Genomic DNA, 21,008 nt, shown 5'->3' with positions numbered 1-21,008 from the left:
ACGGAGTGGGAAGACGCCCGACCCTGACTGGGTGCCACCACCTCCCCAAGGAGCTCCGCCTCTCTTTTAGTGGGAAATGGTACACAGTCCTGCCTTCCAGTGAGGTAAAAAGTTCTTTTCTGTGTGGTGCATTGTTTATGTTTGTCTCACATTATAAAATAGTAAAGCACTTTGCTGCCGATGTTAATATTCACTTTTATTTATCCCCTTTGCCTCAGGCCCATTCTCCCACCTCCAGTCTCCTGCCCTCCTGAGTAGACATCGATAGTAACTTCTGGTTTAGCCTACTAATCTGGCTTTGTGCAAATACAGATATATATATATATATATATATATATATATATATAATTTTATACTATATAGTATGCTATTATATATAGTATATACTATGTTTTTTTATAATATATAATATACATGTGTGTATGTGTATGTACCCCCAAAGCATCATATACTGTAGTCATTCTTTTGCACTATGTATTTCCTACTGTATCCTAGAGACTTCTCTGTATCAGTTCAAAGAAATTCTCTGTTGTTTTGTACAACCGTGCCTTAGTTCATTGTGTGTATGTACCATATCTTCTTCAGTATCCCCACTCTTATTGATGTATTTCTGACAATCACTATTGCAAATAACAGCATATCAGTTCTATCAGTTCAGAAACACATTGCTATACAACAGGAATATATATATATATATAATACATATGTATGTTTGGCATTTCCTTACACATATTAAAATATGCTTTAGAAGGAAAAATATTGCTGGCACTGACTTTTTAAAAATAAAATTATTAGCCTTCTTCTGGACAGCCAGGTTTGATGGAGGAATGAGACCCCGAGTGTGCTGAGCAACCGCAGATCACTGAATTTGACAAAGGTAAGGTGGTCATATTAATGCTCAGCACACTGAAGCACTCAATAAATGAAAGATATTGGGAGAATAAAAACAATAATCTTAACAATAACAGCAGGAATTTTATTATTTGGACATTTCCAGGCATTACAGTAAGGAGCAAGTCTGTCTGTAGAAGACCCCAGGGAAGGAGAGGGCAACCACAATCTAACCAGGGCTTGGGGGCGGTGTGGAGACCCCAGGGGGTGACACGAAGTCCTCAGGGGACAAAAGTGCCACAGAGTCCTCCTCATCCTCAGAGATTGCTTTTCCACCTTGGAGTCTCCGCACAAGGTGGGCTCAACTCACAAGATGGAGCCAAACCCGAGGGGCCTTGGTGACGACAGTCTAAGACAGGGAGAGAAGGGGACAGGAAGTGACTCTGCTCCCCCAGCTGCCCGATCGTTTCCCCAAGAGCTTCCAGGGGGCGAGGGAGCAAACGGAGCCTGGAAAGCAGGGTCCCTCCCAGGGAGAGGCCTCTGCCCCCAAGATAAACAGGGCAACGTGAGAGAAACCCTCCGAAGTGGGCGGTTTATTTAGCAAAGTTGGCCACGAAAGCCACTCAGAACTGGCCGCACAGGAGTGTGAATGGACGAGACTGGGTAACCCTTGGGCAGGACTTGGGCGGGGGTCCAGGGCGTGGCAGTAGCTTTAGTGAGAGAAAGGAGAGTGAAGGGAGGTGAGGCCGAGACTCTCCGAGCCGGAGACTGGCGTTAGCCAGAACGGGATTTAGATCACACTCAAAGCAGGAAGGAGGATGTGCAGGGGAAAACACCGGCGGATGCGGGGTGTGAAATCTCTTCGGTAATTCCAGAGCCTACTCACTTTCATTTCTCCTGTTCCTGCTGAAGCCTCCGTAGAAGTCAGTCTCCCAAAGGGGCTCCCAAAGTCAGCACCTTTGCTGGCAGCCTGTGGCCCGCCCCTTGTTCGCCAGCAGTGACAGTGCAGGGAAAATAACGTGGTCCCAGCTCAGCACCCAGACTTCCCGGGCCACTCTGGCTGTCTGGCCTGGGGCAAGTTAAAACTTTGAGTCCCAATTTCCTCCTCCGTAATTATGTAATTACAATTGTGGAGTGGTTGTAAGAAAGCACATAACTGTAGTAGAATAGTACCTTACCTGTCCTTGTGTTAGGTTTGTGATACAAGCCAATAAGGGCTCAGCTCTAACACCCTTCTCCTGGCTCTGACTTTCCCAGTGTCTGACACCTGCTTGGCATTACGTCAAGTGTTCCAGCGTCACTCTGGGAGACAGCAGGGAATGGCTTGGAGATCAGAGGGAGCAGCCCTCCCAGACCAAGGAGGCACCTTGGGTCTGTGGATCCCAAACTGTCCTGCTCCTTGTCAGCACCCAGCGTAGACAGAGAGCCTTGCAAGGGAGGAGAGGGAGGCTGTTTGGAGCATTGCTGCAGGCAGTGGGAATTACCCCTCACCAGAGTCCCCTGCCTCAAGCTTGGTGCAGAAGCAGCCAAGCTGCAACTTGGAAAGGACCAGCGTTACAGGCCAGCAGGCGCCCTTGCTTGGAGTCACCAGTCTAGACAGAGGCAGAAAGACACACAGCTTCTCCAAGGCCATGAGAAAGGGAACCTCTATAACAGCTGAGACTGAATTCAAAACCAAACTTACAGCAGAGGTGGGGAGCAGGTTTTGAGTCAAATTTATTACTTCAAGAAACTTACTATTTCTTGCACTCAGCACACTATGCATCTGGTTTTAGAGATCAATATGTGAACGCACTACACATGAAAGCGTTCACCGCAGGCCCATTCTGCATGTGTGCAGCCAGTGGTGGCCTCTGTCACTAGACCCAGCTGCAGAGCAGTGGGGCCAGGCTGGGCTTGAAACAAATTAAATGGACTCTATCAGGTGTTAGAAGAAACTCAGCTGCAGGCCTCCCTGGGGCTATAGAAACAATCAATGTTAGAGGCAGATATGTGTAAGCTGTTTACTCTGCCCCACACATGGCAGAATGTGCTGGGACTCAGAGCAAGAGGACAGGAAAAACACAGAGGAGGGATGGGGAAGCTTCACAAAAGTGATGTTTAGTTAGGTTGAGGAAGGACAGGGAGAATTTAGATTAGCAGGAAGGCAGGTCTGGTACAGAGCCTAGACCATGTATATGCAGACAGGGATACACATATATGGAAGTTTTGTGTGGATTAAGCACTGTCTGTTTTCAGAGGTACTGTTAAGAATAAGGTTGAAGTAGCCAGGTGTAGTGGTGCATACCTATAATCTCCTATAACGTGGGAGGCTGGGGCAGGAGGATCACCACAAGTTTGATGTCAGCCTGGGTTACACAGTGAGCTCAAGATCAGCCTCAACTGCATAGTAAGACCCTGCCTCAAAAACAAGAATAATAATAATATTAAAGTGGCACACTGGGGACAATCTGAGAAGGATCCTCACTCTACAGGTAATGGAATAGGAATTTAAAACAGGAGACAGAGAAAAAATATTCTGCAAGCTTCTGGAGAGGTGTGGGCACAGAGCTGGGCACCCAGAGTTTCAGGACTGGATACTCTTTGGTTGTCGACAGTAATACTACGAAACCACAAGGTTATGGAGAAATGCTTTCCAAACTTGAGTGTTATATCGATACAAACTATCACTCGGCTGTGAGAGGCAAATAAACACATTTCTGACATGCGAGGCATAAAGAGTTTGCCTCACAATGAATTCTTTCTCAAGGAGCTAAAAGGTTTGCTTCACTGAAATAGCAGCCGGGCGGCTGGGGATTTAGCTCAGCGGCATAAGTGCCTGCCTTGCAAGTAGGCAGTCGTGAGTTCGATCCCCGGTACCCATAAAAAGGAAAAAGACAAAAAAAGAAAAGAAAAGAAATAGCAGCTGGGCCACACAAGGGTAACCGCCGCATGCAGGAAACAGAAGATTCCACACAGACACCAAGTAAACTCTGACAAGGATGGGGAAGAGCAACCCCAGAATGCCAGCTGTGTCACTGAGGAGAACTAGTTAGACCAGAACAGTTGAAAGGTCATGAAACTGACAGAACACCTGATGCATGTGGGCTGTAGAGAAATTTGTGGTTCATTGATGAAAGGTACAACCAAGTGAAGAGAAAACAGGGCAATCCCTAACTCAGGGGAAACAAAAAGTCCTGTGAGAAAAGAAGAGCTGGTGTAGTTTATGGTTTGCCTTATATGGTCATAACAATCCGAATAGTAAACACTGGCTTAGCCAAAATTGTAATATGTAAAAGGGAGGAGCTGTGGAAAGTACAAATGTACTTTGAGGAGGAAAAGATGTCCACATCTCCCACTTTCCAAGTGGAAAGTAAAGATCTAAAAGAAAAAGCTGAAACATCGAGGAGAAAAAAACATGATATTTAGAGGTAGGAGATTCAATACCAATTAGCTCATTTTTCATTACTATAATGAAATACCTGATGCAGGTTACTTTGAAGGAAAAAGTGGTTTGTTTGTCCCTAGCTCCCGAGGTGCAAGGGCACGGTGCCGGCATCTTCTGGGCGGACAGTGCAGTGGCAGGAACCGGGGGAGAAGCCCAGTTCCCACTGCCGTGCAGGAAGCCAGATGGCGAGGCAGTGGTCAGGCTCACTCTTAGAACTCACTCCCACGGGAGCTGACTCCAGGTCCCACGGGAACTGCCTTAATTCCTTTCGAGGGTGCAACGGGCTTAAGGACTTCCAGCCAGGCCCCGTCGTTGGAGGCCCTGCCACCTGCACAGCACTACACCCAGGGCCAGGCTTCCTACAGAATGGAACGCAGTCACAGCAGGGCCCCAACACAACCTGTCCAAACAGCTGGAAGTTACTGCCCCTGGGGATGGGGATGGGGCTGCAGAGGGGCCCAGAGGCCAGCACTTTTGTAGTAAGGCTTACACTATTTGACTCAAACTGCACCCAATGTGATGTTGTAATTGAAAGAGAGTGACTCAGAAGAGGAATCCTCGAGACAGGCAGAGCACTCCTTGTAACGTGGAGGACCCTGGGGTGCTGGGCAACAGGACGGAGAGGGGGTTGATGGGAGCCATGAAGATTTGTTTTCTGCAGGAGGGAGGCCTGCAAAGAGGGAGTTAGAGAATATCGAGGGCCATACATGTTGAACATCTATTCTAAAAGAAAATGGAGAGAATCAGCTGATGAAGAGAACAACTTTTCTCCTAAGTGAGAAACTGTTTACCTCGAGACTAGGAGGAAAAATATGTGAACATAAGGGCAGACACATAATCTAGAAGATTTCAAATTGTTCCCAGAAGTTCCAGTGACTTCTGGATAACATTTGCATTGTGAAGAAAGCGCACGTATGTTGGTCAAAAGAAGACACTTGAGATAATTTTATTAAGTCTTGGGGCAGAGATGAGAGGAACACTTTTCACGTGTTAAATTTAAATTTCAAGCAAAAGATCAGCAAAAGAAGTTAAGTTTCAAGCACAGAGTAGCAAGAATCAGGGCATTTGTTTGTCCCTAGCTCCCGAGATGCAAGGGCATGGTGCTGGCATCTTCTGGGCGGACAGAAGTCACTCATTTGGTAACTGACACAAACTACTTTATATGGTTGTTTATGGTTATGGTGTGTTTTTAATTTTTTGTTAAAATCTTCCCAGCCACACATTTAAAGGGCACCCAGGTGAAGCTCTCTAGACCTCCTTTCTTGCTAGACACCTTGTAGATCTATCCTGCTTCCCTCTTGCCCGGTCCGATTGTCCCCTTGAGGAAGTAGCTGTCTAGTCTCTGTCTTGGACTTCTCTTTGTCATGCATGGAACTCTAGGGGACATAGAAAAAGGAGAAGACATTGTAGATCCAACTGGATCTACAGATAAAAGTGGATCCCTACCAACCTTCCCCTCTCCCCATGTCCTTCCAACTATCCTTGGTTGAGGGAGTCGCACTGAATGATATGCTGTGCCCCCTTCAGGACAAGTCTGAAACCAGGGGACAAATGTCATGAAATCCTCTTGGAATGGCTCATGGCAGAGTAATGCAGAGAAGCCAGTAGAGAAGATGCAGCGGGACTGGCTGGGGTCAGCTGCTGCATGTGGTCATTTCTGGGGTCCTCACACAGACCCCTCCTCAGGTGTGGCAGCCCTCACAGCTGCGCACACTGGCCAAGATCTGGTTAAAAGGATGCAGTGCGGTTCCATCTATGGATTCAGAGCTCCTGGTCAAGTGTAAGATGCAATCGTGCATGTGTGTGTGTGTGCATGAGTACTTGTGAGCATGTGTTAGGAAGGGTAGCTGGTTGTACCCCCACAGATGTGACCATCAGTGCTGCAGCCACATGGGGGCACCCATAGGACAGAGGTTGGTGCCATTCAAACAAGCAGGTTTGAAGACCTTAGTGGACCATGGATCCGAGGTACGAGGCTGTGAAGACCCTGAGGGCCCTGGAAGGCGCCTCCACTGGCTGCTTCTCTCAGGGGAGTCAGCACCTGAAGCAGCAGAAGTCACACAGTTATCCAAGCTCACGACTCAAGCGCGTGATCCCGGGATCCCATCTGCGTGCCCACCTCCCCCAAAGCCTTGCTCCTCGCCCCACCTCTGCTTCCCGCTCGCCCACCCTCTGCTTCCCTCCCACAGAGTCTGCTCCTCCACCCCCAGCCTGTTCCAGGCCTTGTGCACCTGGGGCCCCTGGACATCCGCGTGCCTGTGATGATGAGGACGGTGCCCACGACGAGGCCCATCAGGCCGATGGCCAGGCCCAGGGCGCAGACCAAGGTCTCTGGGGTGTCTGGCAGTGAGGCAGGCAGCTGGGGCTCTGGGAGAGAAAGAGGGGTCATGCGTGCAGCGAAGGGACCGGAGACTGAAGGACTTGGGCTTGCATGTGTGGCCAGGATGGGGGATGCTCCGTACCCCAGTGCTTGAGGAGCGGCTCATCCAGGCCCCAGTGCTCCACCCTGCAGTCATAGACGTCATCCGCCCAGGGTACAAAGGTCAGGTAGTGGAACTGGCAGAACGTGTGATCGGGCTGGGAGTAGAAACTGGTCTGGGCCACCCCCTCGGTGACCCTTTTCCCGTTGCGCAGCCAGGTGACACTGATCACAGGGGGGAAGATGTTGTCCACGATGCAGATGAGAATGTTGGGTTTGCCCAGCTCCACTGGAGACTTGGGGAGCACGGTCACCCTGGGAGGCACTGAAGGGAAGGAGGGTCTGAGTCCCAAGGGCTCCTGGCTTCCAGCTGGGCCAGGATTGAGGGACACTGCCTCCCACCTGCCCGCAGGGGGCGCTGCGGAGGCAGGAAAGGACCGAAAACCCAGAGGAGTCTGGGCAGGATGTGGGGTTACCCTCCCAGCCCTGGGCGGGACTTTCCTCAAGAACGAATAGGATTCTGAGGGGTCTGGGGAAACCTAGTGACCCCGGCTGAGAACAGGTGCCGGGCTGAGGGAGGGTTTGCGGGGTCAGGGAGGAGGGGACAGACCCCCGGGCTCCCCGGCTGGCTGGTGGGGTGGGGGGTGGCTCGGTACCGCTGGTGGCCCTGGTGCGGTTGGAGCGCTCCACCAGGACGCCCAGGTGGGCTCTGATCATAGCGATGCTGGCCAGCCCATTCTGCAGGTCGAAGCGTGTGAGGTCGCCAAACTCAGGCAGCCGCCACACGACCTCCCCGTTCTTCAGGTCCACGGAGAACAGCTGCTCCCCATCGAATTCATGGGTGAACTGGCCCGAGGCATCGTAAGACTGGTAGAAGGCCGGTCCGTAGGAGCCCATGTGGTCAGCTGTGCGGGTGAGGCAGGGAGAGGAGAGCGCGAGAGGAGGTATCAGTCTCAGCCTGGCCCCACCTGGGTTGTGTGGGGACAGAGTGCTGACACCGCGCTGGCCGTGGCGAGCACAGCGCTGCAGAGGGCTGCATGGTGAGGTCGGAGGACCAGGCCATGCCCAGCGCATGGTGACCAGGGTACACAAGGGCAGAGTGCAGCCACGCATGCTGAGAAGAGCAGGGGCTGCCTAAGCTGGTGCTCGGGGGTCCCAGAGCTAGAGCTTGGTCCTGGTCCTCAGCTCGGGCTGTGTCCTCAGGTCCCCTGTGGGAGACAGGAAGTTGGGGGGGGGCACCGGGTTAGGAAAAAATAATCACCGGCAGGGGTATGCATGGAGCTCTGGGCACAGAGATGCACTGGAGGTCAGAGGGAAAACGGGCAGGATCTGGCTGAGCAAAATTAAGATCTGTAAAAACCAGAGGGAGAAAGAAAGGCATGGCAGAGAGCCCCGGACGAGAGGTTGGGGCTCAAGGCTCCTGCCCCACTCAGAGCGTGGTGACTGGGGGTGTCTTATCCCGAGCTGAGTGCTGGGTTTCCTAGAAGCCAGGGGTTGGGTTTTTGCTGGAAAGATGCCTTTGGATCTGCTGCAGTCCCTTGTTCAACACGGGGGTTACTGTGTGCCCAGAATGGTGCCAGGGATAAGACAAGAAGATGAAGCAGTAAGAGAATGGTACCAGCTGTGCACAGCCCAGCAGCTCCCAGCTACACAGTTGGAAGCACTGCGGTGGGCTCCGTCCATGCGAGGAAGCCAGAGAGAAATCAGGGCTTTGGGCAGGAGTGGGGTTTGGGAGGAAACTGAACATGAAACGGCCCACGGGAGACACCAGCGTGGCTGGAACACGCTGCACCCGTGTTCAGCCCAGAATGGATGTGAGGAGAGGGGATTGGGGTCATCAGGGGAGGAAGCTGACCAGAAACCAGAGAAGGAGGGGTGATCACCCTGTGCAGTCTCCAAAGTCTCCTGTCCTCCCCCAGCATCCCTCAGTACTCACCCTGGATGGCCCCTGCTCCATGGGGGCCCAGGACAGTCATTGAGGTGAGGAGGCCCAGGACCAGGCTTGTGGGGATGGCCATCTGCCTTGCAGCTTCAACCCTATGAGTCTCAGTTTGTACTGGGAGCAGAGGAAGAAAACAGGTGCAGAAGAGACAAGTTCTGAGTTAGGGAAGAGACCCTTGCCATATGCAGCCAATCACAGCAAGTCTGCAAGTTGACACAGCTGTTGCTGGGTAGAGAAGTAAAGAGCTGGGGTGAGAAGGTGGAGGAACTTGCTGGGCCTCAGAGGGGTGAGAGGCGGGGAGAGGAAAGGCCTTCCGGGGACACCTCGCAGCTGGGCTGGGGCGAATCCTTCACCTGACTGTGGTGCAAGGAATCCTCCCTCCCCTGTAAGTTTCTGCAGAAGAGTCTACAGTTTCAAACTGAAATTACTAAGAAGCTTTCAAAGGGTAATACTGGGTTTGTAATAGAATAAAAATCCTTTAAAACTTTAAGCTATTTTCAAAAACATTATTTTATTTCATCACAAAACAATGACCGCATAACTGTGGAAATGCTTAGTCTGAAGAAGAGCTGCATGGACAGCTGACCCCCGAGGGCCGTGTCCCCATGGGCTTTGCGTCTGGTTAGTTTCCACCAATAGGAGGCAGCCGAAGAATTTAGAGAAGTGTAAAAAATATACAGCTGTCTCTCCAGGTAAAGAGAGGTGGAATAAAACCTCCGAAGGTCATTTGCCAAAGATCCTTGAAATAAGTGATTTTCAACCTGGAGGGATTCTGAGAAACTGCTGGGGTCCAGGGTTCTAAATTTAGCTGCATAGGAAGATTACCTGAGGAATTTGTTAAAAATATTAAACTCTTGTCCACGAATGGGTAAGTGGGAAAAGAAAATGTGGCGGATGCAATGGAATATTATTCAGCCATAAAAGAAATGAAATCCTGTCATTGCTGGTAACATGAATGAGCTGGAGGAGGGTAAGTGATGTAAGTCAGACCCAGAAAGACAAAGGCCACGAGTTGTCACTCGGATGCGGGAGCTTGAGCCATCGATGTGGCAGAGGTAGACTGACACTTATCCCGGGAGGATGCGGGCCAGAGAGAAGGACGGGAGGGTTAACAAGGCCAGGGGCGTGGCCGGCCAGCAGGAGTCTGTAGCTCCTAACATTTTATGGCACACTGGGACAAATGGGAAGCAGAATTTTATACGTGTTTATTAGACCACACTTGTAGACTTTGTTGTTTCATTTGTGTCACTTTGATCTATTGTATTTTCTTTATTTTTGATTGATTTATAAATAAAAATGAGTTTAAATTTCTAAGTTTGCAATTTGTTTCTGTAAAATCAATTTTATTTTTACACATTTAGTTTATTAGGTGTGCTTATTTTTTGGAATTATAGTCTTGTTGAACTGAGTCTTTCTTTCTGAAAGTCTGGCTTGTCTGATACTCATACAGCTTTCTTTGTTGGTATTTGGGGTTTTGTTGTTGTTGTTTTGCTCAGCCCAGGCTGGTCCATCTGCTCCCTCTTTATCTGCCGTTTTATTCTCACTCTTTCTATGCACATGTGGCTTAGGTGTAACACCAGTAAACGTTATAAAGGGTGATTCAGCCGGTCATCTGTCTCCTAAGTGATGGTTCAATCCATGTACTGGTCAAAAGAAGCAAATTGCTTGCAAAAACCCTGAGGCGTTGGTGCTTTTACAAACCATGGGTTTATTTTTTAACCCAGGTACAGGGCAAGGCGGGTTGTCCACTCGGTGGCGCCCCTCTGAACGTGCCTCACACAGCCCGCTGTTCCATCTCGCAGCTCCAGGGCTGAGGGGAATTTCACTTCCAGCTCTGTCCTAGGAGACAGCAGGGGGCACTCTGGGCTGCAGACCAGGAACGTGTAATGGTTGGGGAGCCCAGGGCACCGTCTTTGCCTCACCTCAGCTATTTTTGGCACATTGATTATTGATATTTTTGGACTTATTTCAAATACTTTATTCCAGGATTTCTGTTTTCTAAGTTTCCTGTTTGTCTTCATCTGTGTCTCCCTGGCCTCCCTCTAACCAGACAAGAACTTCAGCCTGCTCTCAAATGCATCCCTATACTTTATCTCCCCTTCACCAAAGCGCTTGCCAACTCTACTCCTAATTTTTCCTTTGATCATAACCCAAAAATATTTTATTGATTGGTTGATTGAGACGGGGTTTCACCGTATAGTTTAGTCTAGCCTTATGCTTTCTATGGAGTTCAAGCTGGCCTACAATGCAGGGTGGTCCTCCCGTCTCCACCTCCTGAGTGCTGAGATCACGGGCATGTGCCTTCACCTGTGGCTTCCAATAATATTTTAAATGTGAGTCTTTGTATAGAAAAACTATTGAAATCTTGTTATGCTTGAGAACAGTTTTATTGTACTATCATTTTAAAGCTTTCTGACAATAATTATATGTACTTATGGAGTACAGTGTGATAATTCAATGCGTTTATACAATGTATAATGATCAAATCAGGATATACCTCTGCTACCATCATTTTTGAATAAAGTTGACTTGTGTATTAAATTCTAAGTGTGAAGTTTTTACCTTACATGTTTTAGGTAATACCAGCCCAGGGTTCTTTCCCTATCATATCAGTTTTAGTTATTAGGAATTCTGATTTTAGTCTTTCATTCTGGAAAGTTTTAAGATCTTTTCCTTGTGACACCTAAAAATGTTATATTGTATAGAAAGCGGGTTCTTGCTTTTCTCTATGTAGGGTGAATCTTCTCTATCTTTTATTTCTGGTAATTAATTTTTTCCACTCTGAGTTTTTTCTCTTATTTACTTGGAACTCATATTACCCATATGTGGATTTGTCTCAAGTCACCTCTATTGGTCTTTGTTTTCAGTTTCTTTATTCTTCCATTTTTATTCTGGGGCAGTTTCTCAATGGAGTCTTCCAACCTACTGATTTGCTTTTCAGTGTATCTCTTGTGCTGTGTATCTCATCACTGTGGTTTTTACTTTGGCTATCCTATTTTTTCACACCTAGAACTTCTACATGGATTTCCCTGTATTTCCTGGCTTTTTCATGTTATGATTCCTACTGTTTTCTATGCTTATTTGAAGCGGCTGGTCTACAGTTTCTAATACTCTTCTGACAGACACATGCGATCCCATCTGTTGTCTTTCTCCTGCGGCAGCCGCACTTCTGCAGGGCTTACTGTGTTACCCCAAGAGGGCGCATCTGTGCCTGTGTCCTGGGTGGAAGGAGAAGGAAAGGCTTGCTGGGGCCCTAGTTCAGCACGAAACCAAGGTCACTACCCTTTGGTGGCCCCTTACCAAGTGACCTTGTCTCAGTGCATCAGATCAGGGAGCACTGGGAAGGGCAGCCAGCCTTGGTGCTGGGCCCCAGGTCCAGGGGGTGACACCTGGGTGGGAGAAAAGTGAACAACTGCTGTGTGTGTGTTGTGATTGGCTGGCTCCGTGTCCTCCCCTCTCCAAGGCTTTCAGGCTTGACTTCCTCCCCAGCCCTCAAGTAAGTGAACAAGCAACTGAAATGTTTCTCTCTCTATCTCTATCTCTCTTTCTCTCTCTCCCCTTCACAGTTCTTTCATAAGCATATAATATACAAAATAAACTGCATTTGTAGTAACTAGCCACCAAGGGGTAGAATGTGTAATAAAATATATACCATTAATAATATTACACAAAGAAATCAAAATCTAAAAGCTCGTGAAACCTTGAAGTAGAAAGTCATTAGAAGATGGTTAAGGACCCATAAAGGAATATTTTATGTATGTGGACAAGAAGATTTTGTTTCATAAAACTTTTTCCCCAAATTGAGCTAAGAATTAAATGTTACTCTTTTAAAGAAAACTTTTTGATTTTATGGGAAAAAATTTTAAAAATTTCAAAATAAAATAATTCAAGAATAACAAGGTGTTAGAGTACAAAATGTGGGTATAAAATTTTTTCTAAATGATATTAGCACAAATCATTCTTTTCAATGAACTAAGAGGAAATAGCAGTGTAACTATCTTATTGCTCTTTGCAGCATGGAGCAGGCAGTCCTTCAAGGGCAGTCCTGGGAGAGCCCAGAGCAGGCTGCTGGAAAGCAGCCTCAGCCAACCACAGCCACATCACACACAGCTCCTGATGTTCCCAGGGTGAGGATGGTGAAAGGATGCAGAAAAAGACCAGAGTCAGAATTCAGAAAACTGAGGCTGTGTGGAGCCCTCTCTCCTGATGGGAAGCACAGAGAAGCAGGAGCAGAGGGAGAAGGGGGAAGAGAAGGAGCAAGAGTGTTCCAACAACTACAGTGCACTTATTTATGCACTTGAGAGACTGAGTGTCACGTGAAACTTCTGCTCCTAAGAGCTTATCCATGTGGCTCGTCTCAGGCACTGTGTTCTAGAGATTAGCCACACTATGATCTTCAGCTTCCCGCATCTCCCTCTTTTCTATTGTATAGTTGTAAACATTGGATAGTTAGCTGAGGCTAGAGAAGCTGCGTTTAGAGAACTCTGTAGATGATCTTTTTGTTTTTGAACCCTTTTTATTTTGAGGGAACTTACTTGTTTTGGCTAAAAATTGACAGTCTAAGGATTTTAAGTCTCTGCATTTAGTAATCCATAAGAGTAGTCAGTCCCTAGTGTGGCTGGCAACTATCATAAGGTGTTGGTGATTTAAGTTTCTTTTAGCTAACATTTACTATGGCACTTTTTTTTATCCCTCTTGTAGTATACTTTTCTGCAGGTTGTTCAAGACTAAGTTAAGGTGAGACCTGTATGAATTACAATCAATCTCTTGTTGTCTATCCAGGCACTTAAGATGCCTCAGGAATCATGTTGGAACCATGAACAGCAGCACCTCTTAGTTCTGTCTGTGGCAGCCCTCTGGATGAGTCACAGCCATTGCTTGACCAAGTTGCTTTCTGTGAAAGTTTGGCAGATTTTTCTCTCCTGGTGACTCTCCTTAAGCATACTATGCACTACAGATCTTTATCCTCTGTGGTCCTACAGTCTCCTTGGTCAGGAGTTTTAGAACTCACCAAAGTTGTAGGATGTTGCTGAAAATGTTCCCTCATGTCCTGTTTCCTTATTGACCTCTGAGGGCTGGGACTGAACTATTGGCTGTACTCTTGGCCCATATATGTTTTAGTTTCTTGTCTCAGTTGTTGAACATCCAGAAGAGAAGATTAGTGACATCACATTTTGTAATGAGAGCACTTAGCTTAATATTAGTTTTATCTGAATATCAAGCATTTTTGAACATAAAATAGAACACTTATTTGCTAACAACCATGGATGTTCTATTTTTTATTTTAGGTAGTAAAATACAACAGAACAAGAGAGAATAAAGCCAACTGAGACAGTGTAGTGAAATTGGTACAGAACTTCACAGCAGGTTACTGCGATAACAGTAATAGGTATCACAGTATATCTCATTATTTTCACAGTAGTTGTACTTTCAATCATGTATATAAAAATAAAGTGAAATAAAGAACATTATAGAACTTATCAAAACAGAATATTGAATAGAGCAGTACCGTTAATCAGAATAAAACAAAACAGTAATAAAAATATTTGTCTTCAAAGAGATGGTTGAAGGGAATCCCCCTTATTTGCTATGGTCAACCTCCCAAGAAATGCTCAGATCTCTGGTTCCATTTGCTAACGGGGGGCAGGAGAAGGGGAGTAGGGGAAGTGGGATGATTGACTCTCAGCCTGTGCACCAGTAGGCTCACTAATGCTTAGAAGGGAGGCAGGCTGGTTTCTTGGTTTCCCAGTGTCCTGAGTTCCAACATGGTGTAGATCTCAGGAGATGCTGGTGGTTCTCCCCCTGGAGGGACCGCAGCCTGCCACACCACAGCCACTTACCAGGGAGGGGAGCTGCTTCCTTGGTTTCCCAGGGTCCTAAGTTCCAACATGGGTGGCATGGATCTCAGGAACCCTGGATGTTCTAAAAGTTGAATCTATGTAGAATGCTGACAGGCAGTAGTTATATAATTTTACACAGAAAATTTGAAATCAAAACCACACATAATATGTAGCATGACAATCATGATGACATTTTTGTAACATACTTAAATTTCTATTTTGACATAGGATAGCTCTTTTAATCAATCATCTTTATGTAGTACATAAAAAACTTTTATCTAACTCATTGACCTTTAATGGGATGTCACTGAAGAAATTTGTGATGATGTGTGGACTGCTTAATGTTTAGGTACCTTTTAGTATAATGGTGTGGACACAATATATATAGGTATACACCTATATATCATATGAGTTTTTGTTATTATTACTGACTGGTGACCCCATTTTGGCTTAATGTGAACCTCCTATCACAATTAATTGGAGCACAAAAGAAAGGAAAATATATGATCTAAAAGAAGATGTCTATCATCATAAACAATCCCAATTTTACATTTTGGAAGTATGTATAAATCTGTACATCTGGAAGTATGAATAAATTTAATACATCATGAGGTTAATAATGATTGTCACAGTCATATGAAACAGTCAGAGCATCTTTAAATAAAAGACTTTGTAGCCTAGAAAATTTAATCTCTTGACAATGACCAATGCAAACATACCACAATAATGCATTTTAATAACAATTATGGGGGTATCTTCCATGAGGTTATGGAGCCTCCTATTAATGAATAAGAATAGATTAATATTACCAGGCAGCCACTTTCTTATTCATCAGTTGGTGTCCTTTCCAATAATCTCCTCCCACCTTAAGGGATTTTTAACCTTAAGTTTTGATGACTTACCAAAATTAAATCATAATACTTAACACATTAATTTTGAACAATGAGAGACTATCAAGTCATAATAAACAATAATATATATTACATTTATGTAACCAATTTGAGCACCATTTTGACCATTGGTGACCCAGGTGGAAGCATGCTTTTTAAATCTATAACCCAAAGTAAACGTTGATCAAATGATCCAAAAAATACAAAAGAAAAAAGAAAAATTGTTGAGCTCAAACAAAAATAATAATAAATAAATAAAACACAGATAGGACAAACAAACAACATATACAATTTATTTACAATATCTGAGTGCACTATATATACTTTTATTCAAATTAAATTATATCTTTTAAAATTTTAGAAGTTTGTAATTATAACTAGACTAGTCAGAATTTTTTGTAAGTCAATTAGCAGTTCTCTCTTACAAGAAAATTTTGGAAGGAACAAACTCTTTTATCTATAAATAACACATAATTTCATATCTTACTTTGTCTTAAAAATATTGGCGATTTTCATGTCCTTTTTTCTTTTATGTAACCTCCAATTCAGTTGTCTCTGTACATTTTGTCACCTACTCAGATATTTTTCTAATTTTGATTACAACATCTTGGGCATCTTAGGTAAATTTCTTTAATTGACCCCAGATTGAGTCTAGTCCCATCTTTGTGGCATGGTCTCTGAGGCATCACTGCCACAAGACTGAGTATGAGCATCCTGAGAAGTGGAATCTGTTAGTATTCTGGCACAATGGAAAAGCAAAAGTACAAAATGAACAGGTTTATTGAGTTGAGTATGTGGAAAGGAGCACACAACTCATGGCAGCTGGGCTGTCTCCTTCAACCAGATACAGAGAGGCAGTGAGTTATATGACCTCTGATTGAAGTGGCACATGGGGCAGGTATTGATGATGTGTGAGGAACAGATTGGAATTCTCTGTGTGTGCAAACAGGAAGGGGAGTTGCAATTAGGGCTGAAGAAGAAGCAGGAAGTGGTGTTTCCACTCTGGCCTTCTGCCATGTTAAATTACCACCATAACTGTACAGTAATTTATACTAGGACAAGAACCTTTCATTCTCACCTTTATATTGTTAAGAAAAGGGCAAAGATTCAGTTACTACTTCCTGCTGAGAGGGGACACCATATTGGGGTTCAGGAAGGTTGATGGGATGAAGGTTGATGACCCTGTAGAAACTGGTACCAGGTGCTTTAGCCAGGATAGGAATTAATCATTGGTGAACACTTACATCCTAGATTGGAGAAATAAAAACACAAGGTGTTATGAGGAGGCAGATCACTATCATAATTAAAGGACCCAGGAAGGTAGAAGGAAAAGTGCTTTTGATTGCAATGTGTCATTCCATCAGGGCCATGGTGAGGAAGAATCTGAAAAATAAGCATGCATTTGGGAGGGGTGGAGTTATGAGAGGTGATTATTCACCCATCTGAATTTAAGTAAAAGTTAAATTAAGTAAAAGTTAAAAAGTGTACGTAGGACTTGTCTTTGGTCTAGGAGTTGAGCTGGAGAGAATAAGAAGCATGAGAAATATAAGGCCTGAAAGTTGAATCATATTTGGGAAATTATAGAGGGGTGGGGAGGGCCATGGCTGTGTCACAATAAGTGGGATGAGATCTTAGACCTACAGGAATCTCATGTTTAGCTAAACAGCTGAGCATGGAGAGAACCATGATAGTTATAATGAAAATATTAACTGATAGAAGGTAAGAGATAAGGAACCAAATAGGATAACAAAACATGACCTAGCCTGAAAATTGTGGCTGTGGGGCCTTGGTGAGATGGAGACAGGAGACAGGAGATGAGATGACCACACAGAATGTTTAGAGTCAGGGGACTTAGGATTAGGAGGGCACTGATCAGCTTGAGTGATGTGGAACCAGGATGGGAGTCCAGTGACCTTGACTACCATTGAAGTTCCAAGGAAGACCAGGTAGGCCCACTCCATTTTAGTTGTAGTCCTGTTGAGAGATCTGAGAAATAAAGGCTGGACCATTATCTGACTGGATACTCTGAGGTAGACCAAACGTTTGAATGATTTTTTAGTAACTATCAGCAGTCTCCCTGGTTATAGGAAAGGCTTTTATCTATCCTGAAAAAGTACAGACCAGGGTAAGAAGATATTTGAGAGTCTTGTGGTGGGACACATGTAAAATCTATCTGCCAGTCCTGACAGGGGTGTGTCTGAGAAATTAATGAATAGTCCCTGAGGAAAGGTTCAAATATAGAGATGACAGGTGTAAGTTGTTGAGACCTCAGGGTGTCTGGGTCAGTTTACATAAACACAAAGGAATCCTGACAATCAGGGTGTTGGGGGGATGGTAAAAAAGCATCTTAAGGTCTAGGACTATGAAGTGAATGGTGGAGGGAGGGATTTGAGAGAACATAGCACAAGGGTTGGCACCATTGGGTGAACTGGGGTAACAGCATCATTGATTACCCTAAGGTCTTCCATCAGACTGTAGGACTCATTAGGCTTGAGTACCAGGAGAATGGGAATATTATAGGGTGAATGGGTAAGTTTAAGAAAACCGTTGTCTAAAAGATGCTTGATTATAGGTTTAAATCTCCATAAATTTTTGGGAGCTATAGGATACTGAGGAATGCAAAGAAAAATTGAAGGATCCCTGAGATGAATTAAAATAGGCATGGCACGGGTGGGATTGGAGGTATCCCAAACTATGGGATCAACCAGAGAAGAAGGGAAGGGAGGGGATGGCTCTGTGGTGTACTATGAGGGTGTCTGGAGGAAGAGAGCTATGGGGAGGGAGAAGGTAAAGGAGAAGTTAAGCTTTTAAAGAAGATCCCTACATAAAAGGGACATGTTGGAATTATTAGAAAGCTATGGGAAAAGAAGAGAGTCTGGAACCAGAAAGGAATAGGCCCTGTCTGTAGAGGCTGTGTAGGTTGGCCGTCAACACCCTCTACAGATTCAGGACTTAATACAATGGCCTGAAAACTCAGGAAGAACACTATATATGGCCTCTGTGTCTACAAGTACAGAGAATGTCTTACCTGAGACCTCCAGTGGGACTTGAGGTTCTGAGAAGGATACCTTAAATGGGGGGCTGTGGACCCCAAGCCCCATCAATCTTCAGAAGCATGCCCAAGTAGTGATGAATGCAGTGGTAATGAGATCTCCTGTGAGGGGAGGGAGTTAGAAGATGGCTTACCCACTCTCTGGTGGCCAGGACAGTTGCTCTTCTAATTGCCCTTGAGACTGCAGAAGGGGCATTCTGTTACCCAGTGTCCTTTTTGTCACACTTGAGGCATGGTCCAGGAAGGGCTTGGGCAGCTCTAGTTAGCCTAGGTTTACCTGTCTCAGAGCTCCAAGTGTCACTGCTAAAGGATCAAATTGTTATTTTTCTTTTTGATTTTTATCTCTGTCGTTGAAAACTTGAAAAGGTATATTAAGAAGGTCTCCATGTGGGGTTTTAGGGCTAAGTTTAGCCCTTTGTTTGGAATCTGGCCCACAGCAGGAGGTATCTGTCTCCTCCACAGTCACAAGACATCTGGTCCTCTCTGCTAGCTCCTTTGAGGCCCTATCCCTGTCTGACTGCCTATAATATTTTAACTGACTTAGCAGACTGTAGCATTTTTCCTTTGAAGAAATAACCCTACCATGAGGGACAATGAGTGGTTACCAATTCTGGCTTCTTTAGGCTGAAGGGGGTTGAAATTGTTGCACAGCAGTCAGGGATACTCTGCAGAGCTTTTAAATAGTGGCCCTCAGGAGATAGCAGGCATTTTTATCTTGGTAGTTGTACAGCTTTAAGTCTAGAGGAGACAAAGACAAAGAATCAATGAAGTATGCAGGAGTCAAATAATAGAATCAACAGGATATTTATGAATACAAGTTTAGTGATGGCTTCCCATAAGAAAGATAAGGATAAGGTCCATGGAATTTTAGAAACTGATGTGTCATTCACTTGTCATATACACAGTTAGGTTTTACAATTTTATAAGTACCTCCTGTGCTGTTAGAATGTCTAATAACATCTGATTTTGGAGGATGGCCTGTTTTATTAATTTTAGCTTTTTATTTAGGAGAGAGATCAGCTGCAGTGTCATTTAAGGCCTGCTGAGTATAGTTAATTATGGCCCCAATATTCATCATATAACATTTTTCTGGAAAAGATCTGGTGGATCTCAGTAAAAGGAATCTAAAAATAATTCAGTATATTTGTTATGATGCTTTGGGGGTTTGGCACCCTAAAGGCAAGAACAAACTTTAATCAAAGCATGCATAATCAAAGTATAAAGCATGTATAATCAAAACATGATAAGTAGGGCTGAAATTAAGTTTAGAAACTGCTTTTATGTTATAGCAATTGTAACTCATTGGTTCTTAACTCCTTTTGTTGATGGACATTACATAAATTTTTGTTTAAAAATTATCATTTAACTGATGACCTCATGTTGATTTGATTTGAATCTCCTGGCTGAAACACAAGAAAAAGGCAAATGTCTAGATCTAAAAGAAAATATTTATCATCATGAGCAATCCCAATTTTATATTTGAAGGCAGGAATATATCATCAGATCAGCAACAATGAATTGTCTTAGTAATATGAACTTCAGTTGGGGTGTCTCCTATAAGACTGTGGAGATTATTGGGGCCTCTGATTAATGAACAAAAGCTGGTTAAAGTTACCAGGTGGCCACTTTCTTATTCATCAATTGAAGTCTTGTCCAGTGTCTCCTCATCCCAAGGGATTTTGTTTAACCAATTCTAGCATCATTTTGACCAGCTGGCAACTTAGGTGGAAGCATGCTCTTTAAATCTATAACCCAAATAAACCTTGATTAAATGATCTGAAAATGTGAAAGAAGAGGAAAAAAGACGGTTGAGCTCAAATAAAAAGGAACATCTGTTTACAGAGCAGACAAATGGACAAACACGGACAGATGATCTGTACAGTATAAACCTACTGGACAAGCACAACAGATATATAGATTGACAAACATCTTACAAAATCAGAGTGCACTCACATATATTTGCCCAATTTGAACTATAATAAATAGACTAATGTGAACTTTTTTGTAGATTAATTAATAGAGATCTCTTGAAATAGGAATAGCAGAAAAGGAACCTAATTTATGGTGACTCTGAGATAGGTCAGCCAGGGGAAAAAAAACATGAATATGAACTAGTCCCTCTGGGCCAGCCCATTTCTGAAGTGGGAATAGGGACTGAGGCTGAGAAGACCATGGAGTGGGAGGTATAGATGGCCACTAAGCAGCCAACTGCCCAGCAGGCATCTGTGGGGCATTTACCAGGTGATTGGCCACCGTGAGAGAGGGAAGCACAGATGGCAACTGATTACCAGAGATCCACAACTAGATGGCTGCTGAAGACCATGTGGTATGGGATTACAAGATGGTGGTCAAATGCCACATGGCCTGTTAAGTGGCTGAAACACATGAGAACCAGTATGGTAAGCTGGCAGAGAAAATGGCTATGCAGGTGTAAGGGACAAAGAAGAGCCGTCTGAAGAAATAGATGGCTCAGGTGGAGGGGATTGAGAGATTTGAGACTGGGAAGAGAAATTAAGGGAAGGATTAGAGGCCATGGGGGGGGGTAAAGGGGAGAGGACTGCTCAGGAGGCACAGAAACTTCTGGTTGAGAAAGCTGCAGGGTTTGGT

The 21,008-nt window shown here is 44.8% G+C and overlaps 1 protein-coding gene across 4 annotated transcripts; it reads right to left on the bottom strand.

The window, feature by feature from the left end:
• Positions 1 to 5,175: 5,175 nt before the first annotated feature.
• On the bottom strand, positions 5,176 to 8,791 carry LOC100715902 (HLA class II histocompatibility antigen, DO alpha chain). 4 transcript variants are annotated; one of them, XM_063239088.1, is made up of 6 exons: positions 8,614 to 8,791; positions 7,334 to 7,582; positions 6,721 to 7,002; positions 6,515 to 6,625; positions 6,116 to 6,299; positions 5,176 to 5,634 (listed from the first exon to the last, which is right to left on the bottom strand). In XM_063239088.1, the coding sequence occupies exons 1-5, from the start codon at positions 8,693 to 8,695 to the stop codon at positions 6,133 to 6,135; spliced, it is 891 nt and encodes a 296-aa protein (XP_063095158.1). In that variant the 5' UTR covers positions 8,696 to 8,791; the 3' UTR covers positions 5,176 to 5,634; positions 6,116 to 6,132. The 4 variants fall into 4 exon arrangements, 3 of the variants coding, with proteins under 3 accessions (XP_063095158.1, XP_063095157.1, XP_063095159.1); XM_063239087.1 differs by having other exon boundaries at positions 6,205 to 6,299; XR_010044150.1 differs by having other exon boundaries at positions 5,525 to 5,634; positions 6,205 to 6,299; positions 6,490 to 6,625.
• Between the last annotated feature and the right edge of the window lie 12,217 nt (positions 8,792 to 21,008).

Source organism: Cavia porcellus, unplaced genomic scaffold, assembly GCF_034190915.1.
Source record: "Cavia porcellus strain 051 isolate PalLab524CR breed Dunkin Hartley unplaced genomic scaffold, mCavPor4.1 scaffold_28, whole genome shotgun sequence".
Taxonomy (NCBI): Eukaryota; Metazoa; Chordata; class Mammalia; order Rodentia; family Caviidae; genus Cavia; species Cavia porcellus.
The sequence above is the reverse complement of the archived record's forward strand: the minus strand, read 5'-3'. Positions and strand labels throughout refer to the sequence as shown.

What these genes read in the sequence shown, in the direction of transcription:
- LOC100715902 (XM_063239087.1), bottom strand. Translation starts at nt 8,695, where the DNA reads ATGGCCATCCCCACAAGCCTGGTCCTGGGCCTCCTCACCTCAATGACT. An exon ending in CCGCACCAGGGCCACCAGCG is followed by an intron (nt 7,003 to 7,333) that starts GTACCGAGCCAC and finishes CCTTCCCTTCAG; the next exon opens with TGCCTCCCAGGGTGACCGTG. An exon ending in GCCGCTCCTCAAGCACTGGG is followed by an intron (nt 6,626 to 6,720) that starts GTACGGAGCATC and finishes TTTCTCTCCCAG; the next exon opens with AGCCCCAGCTGCCTGCCTCA.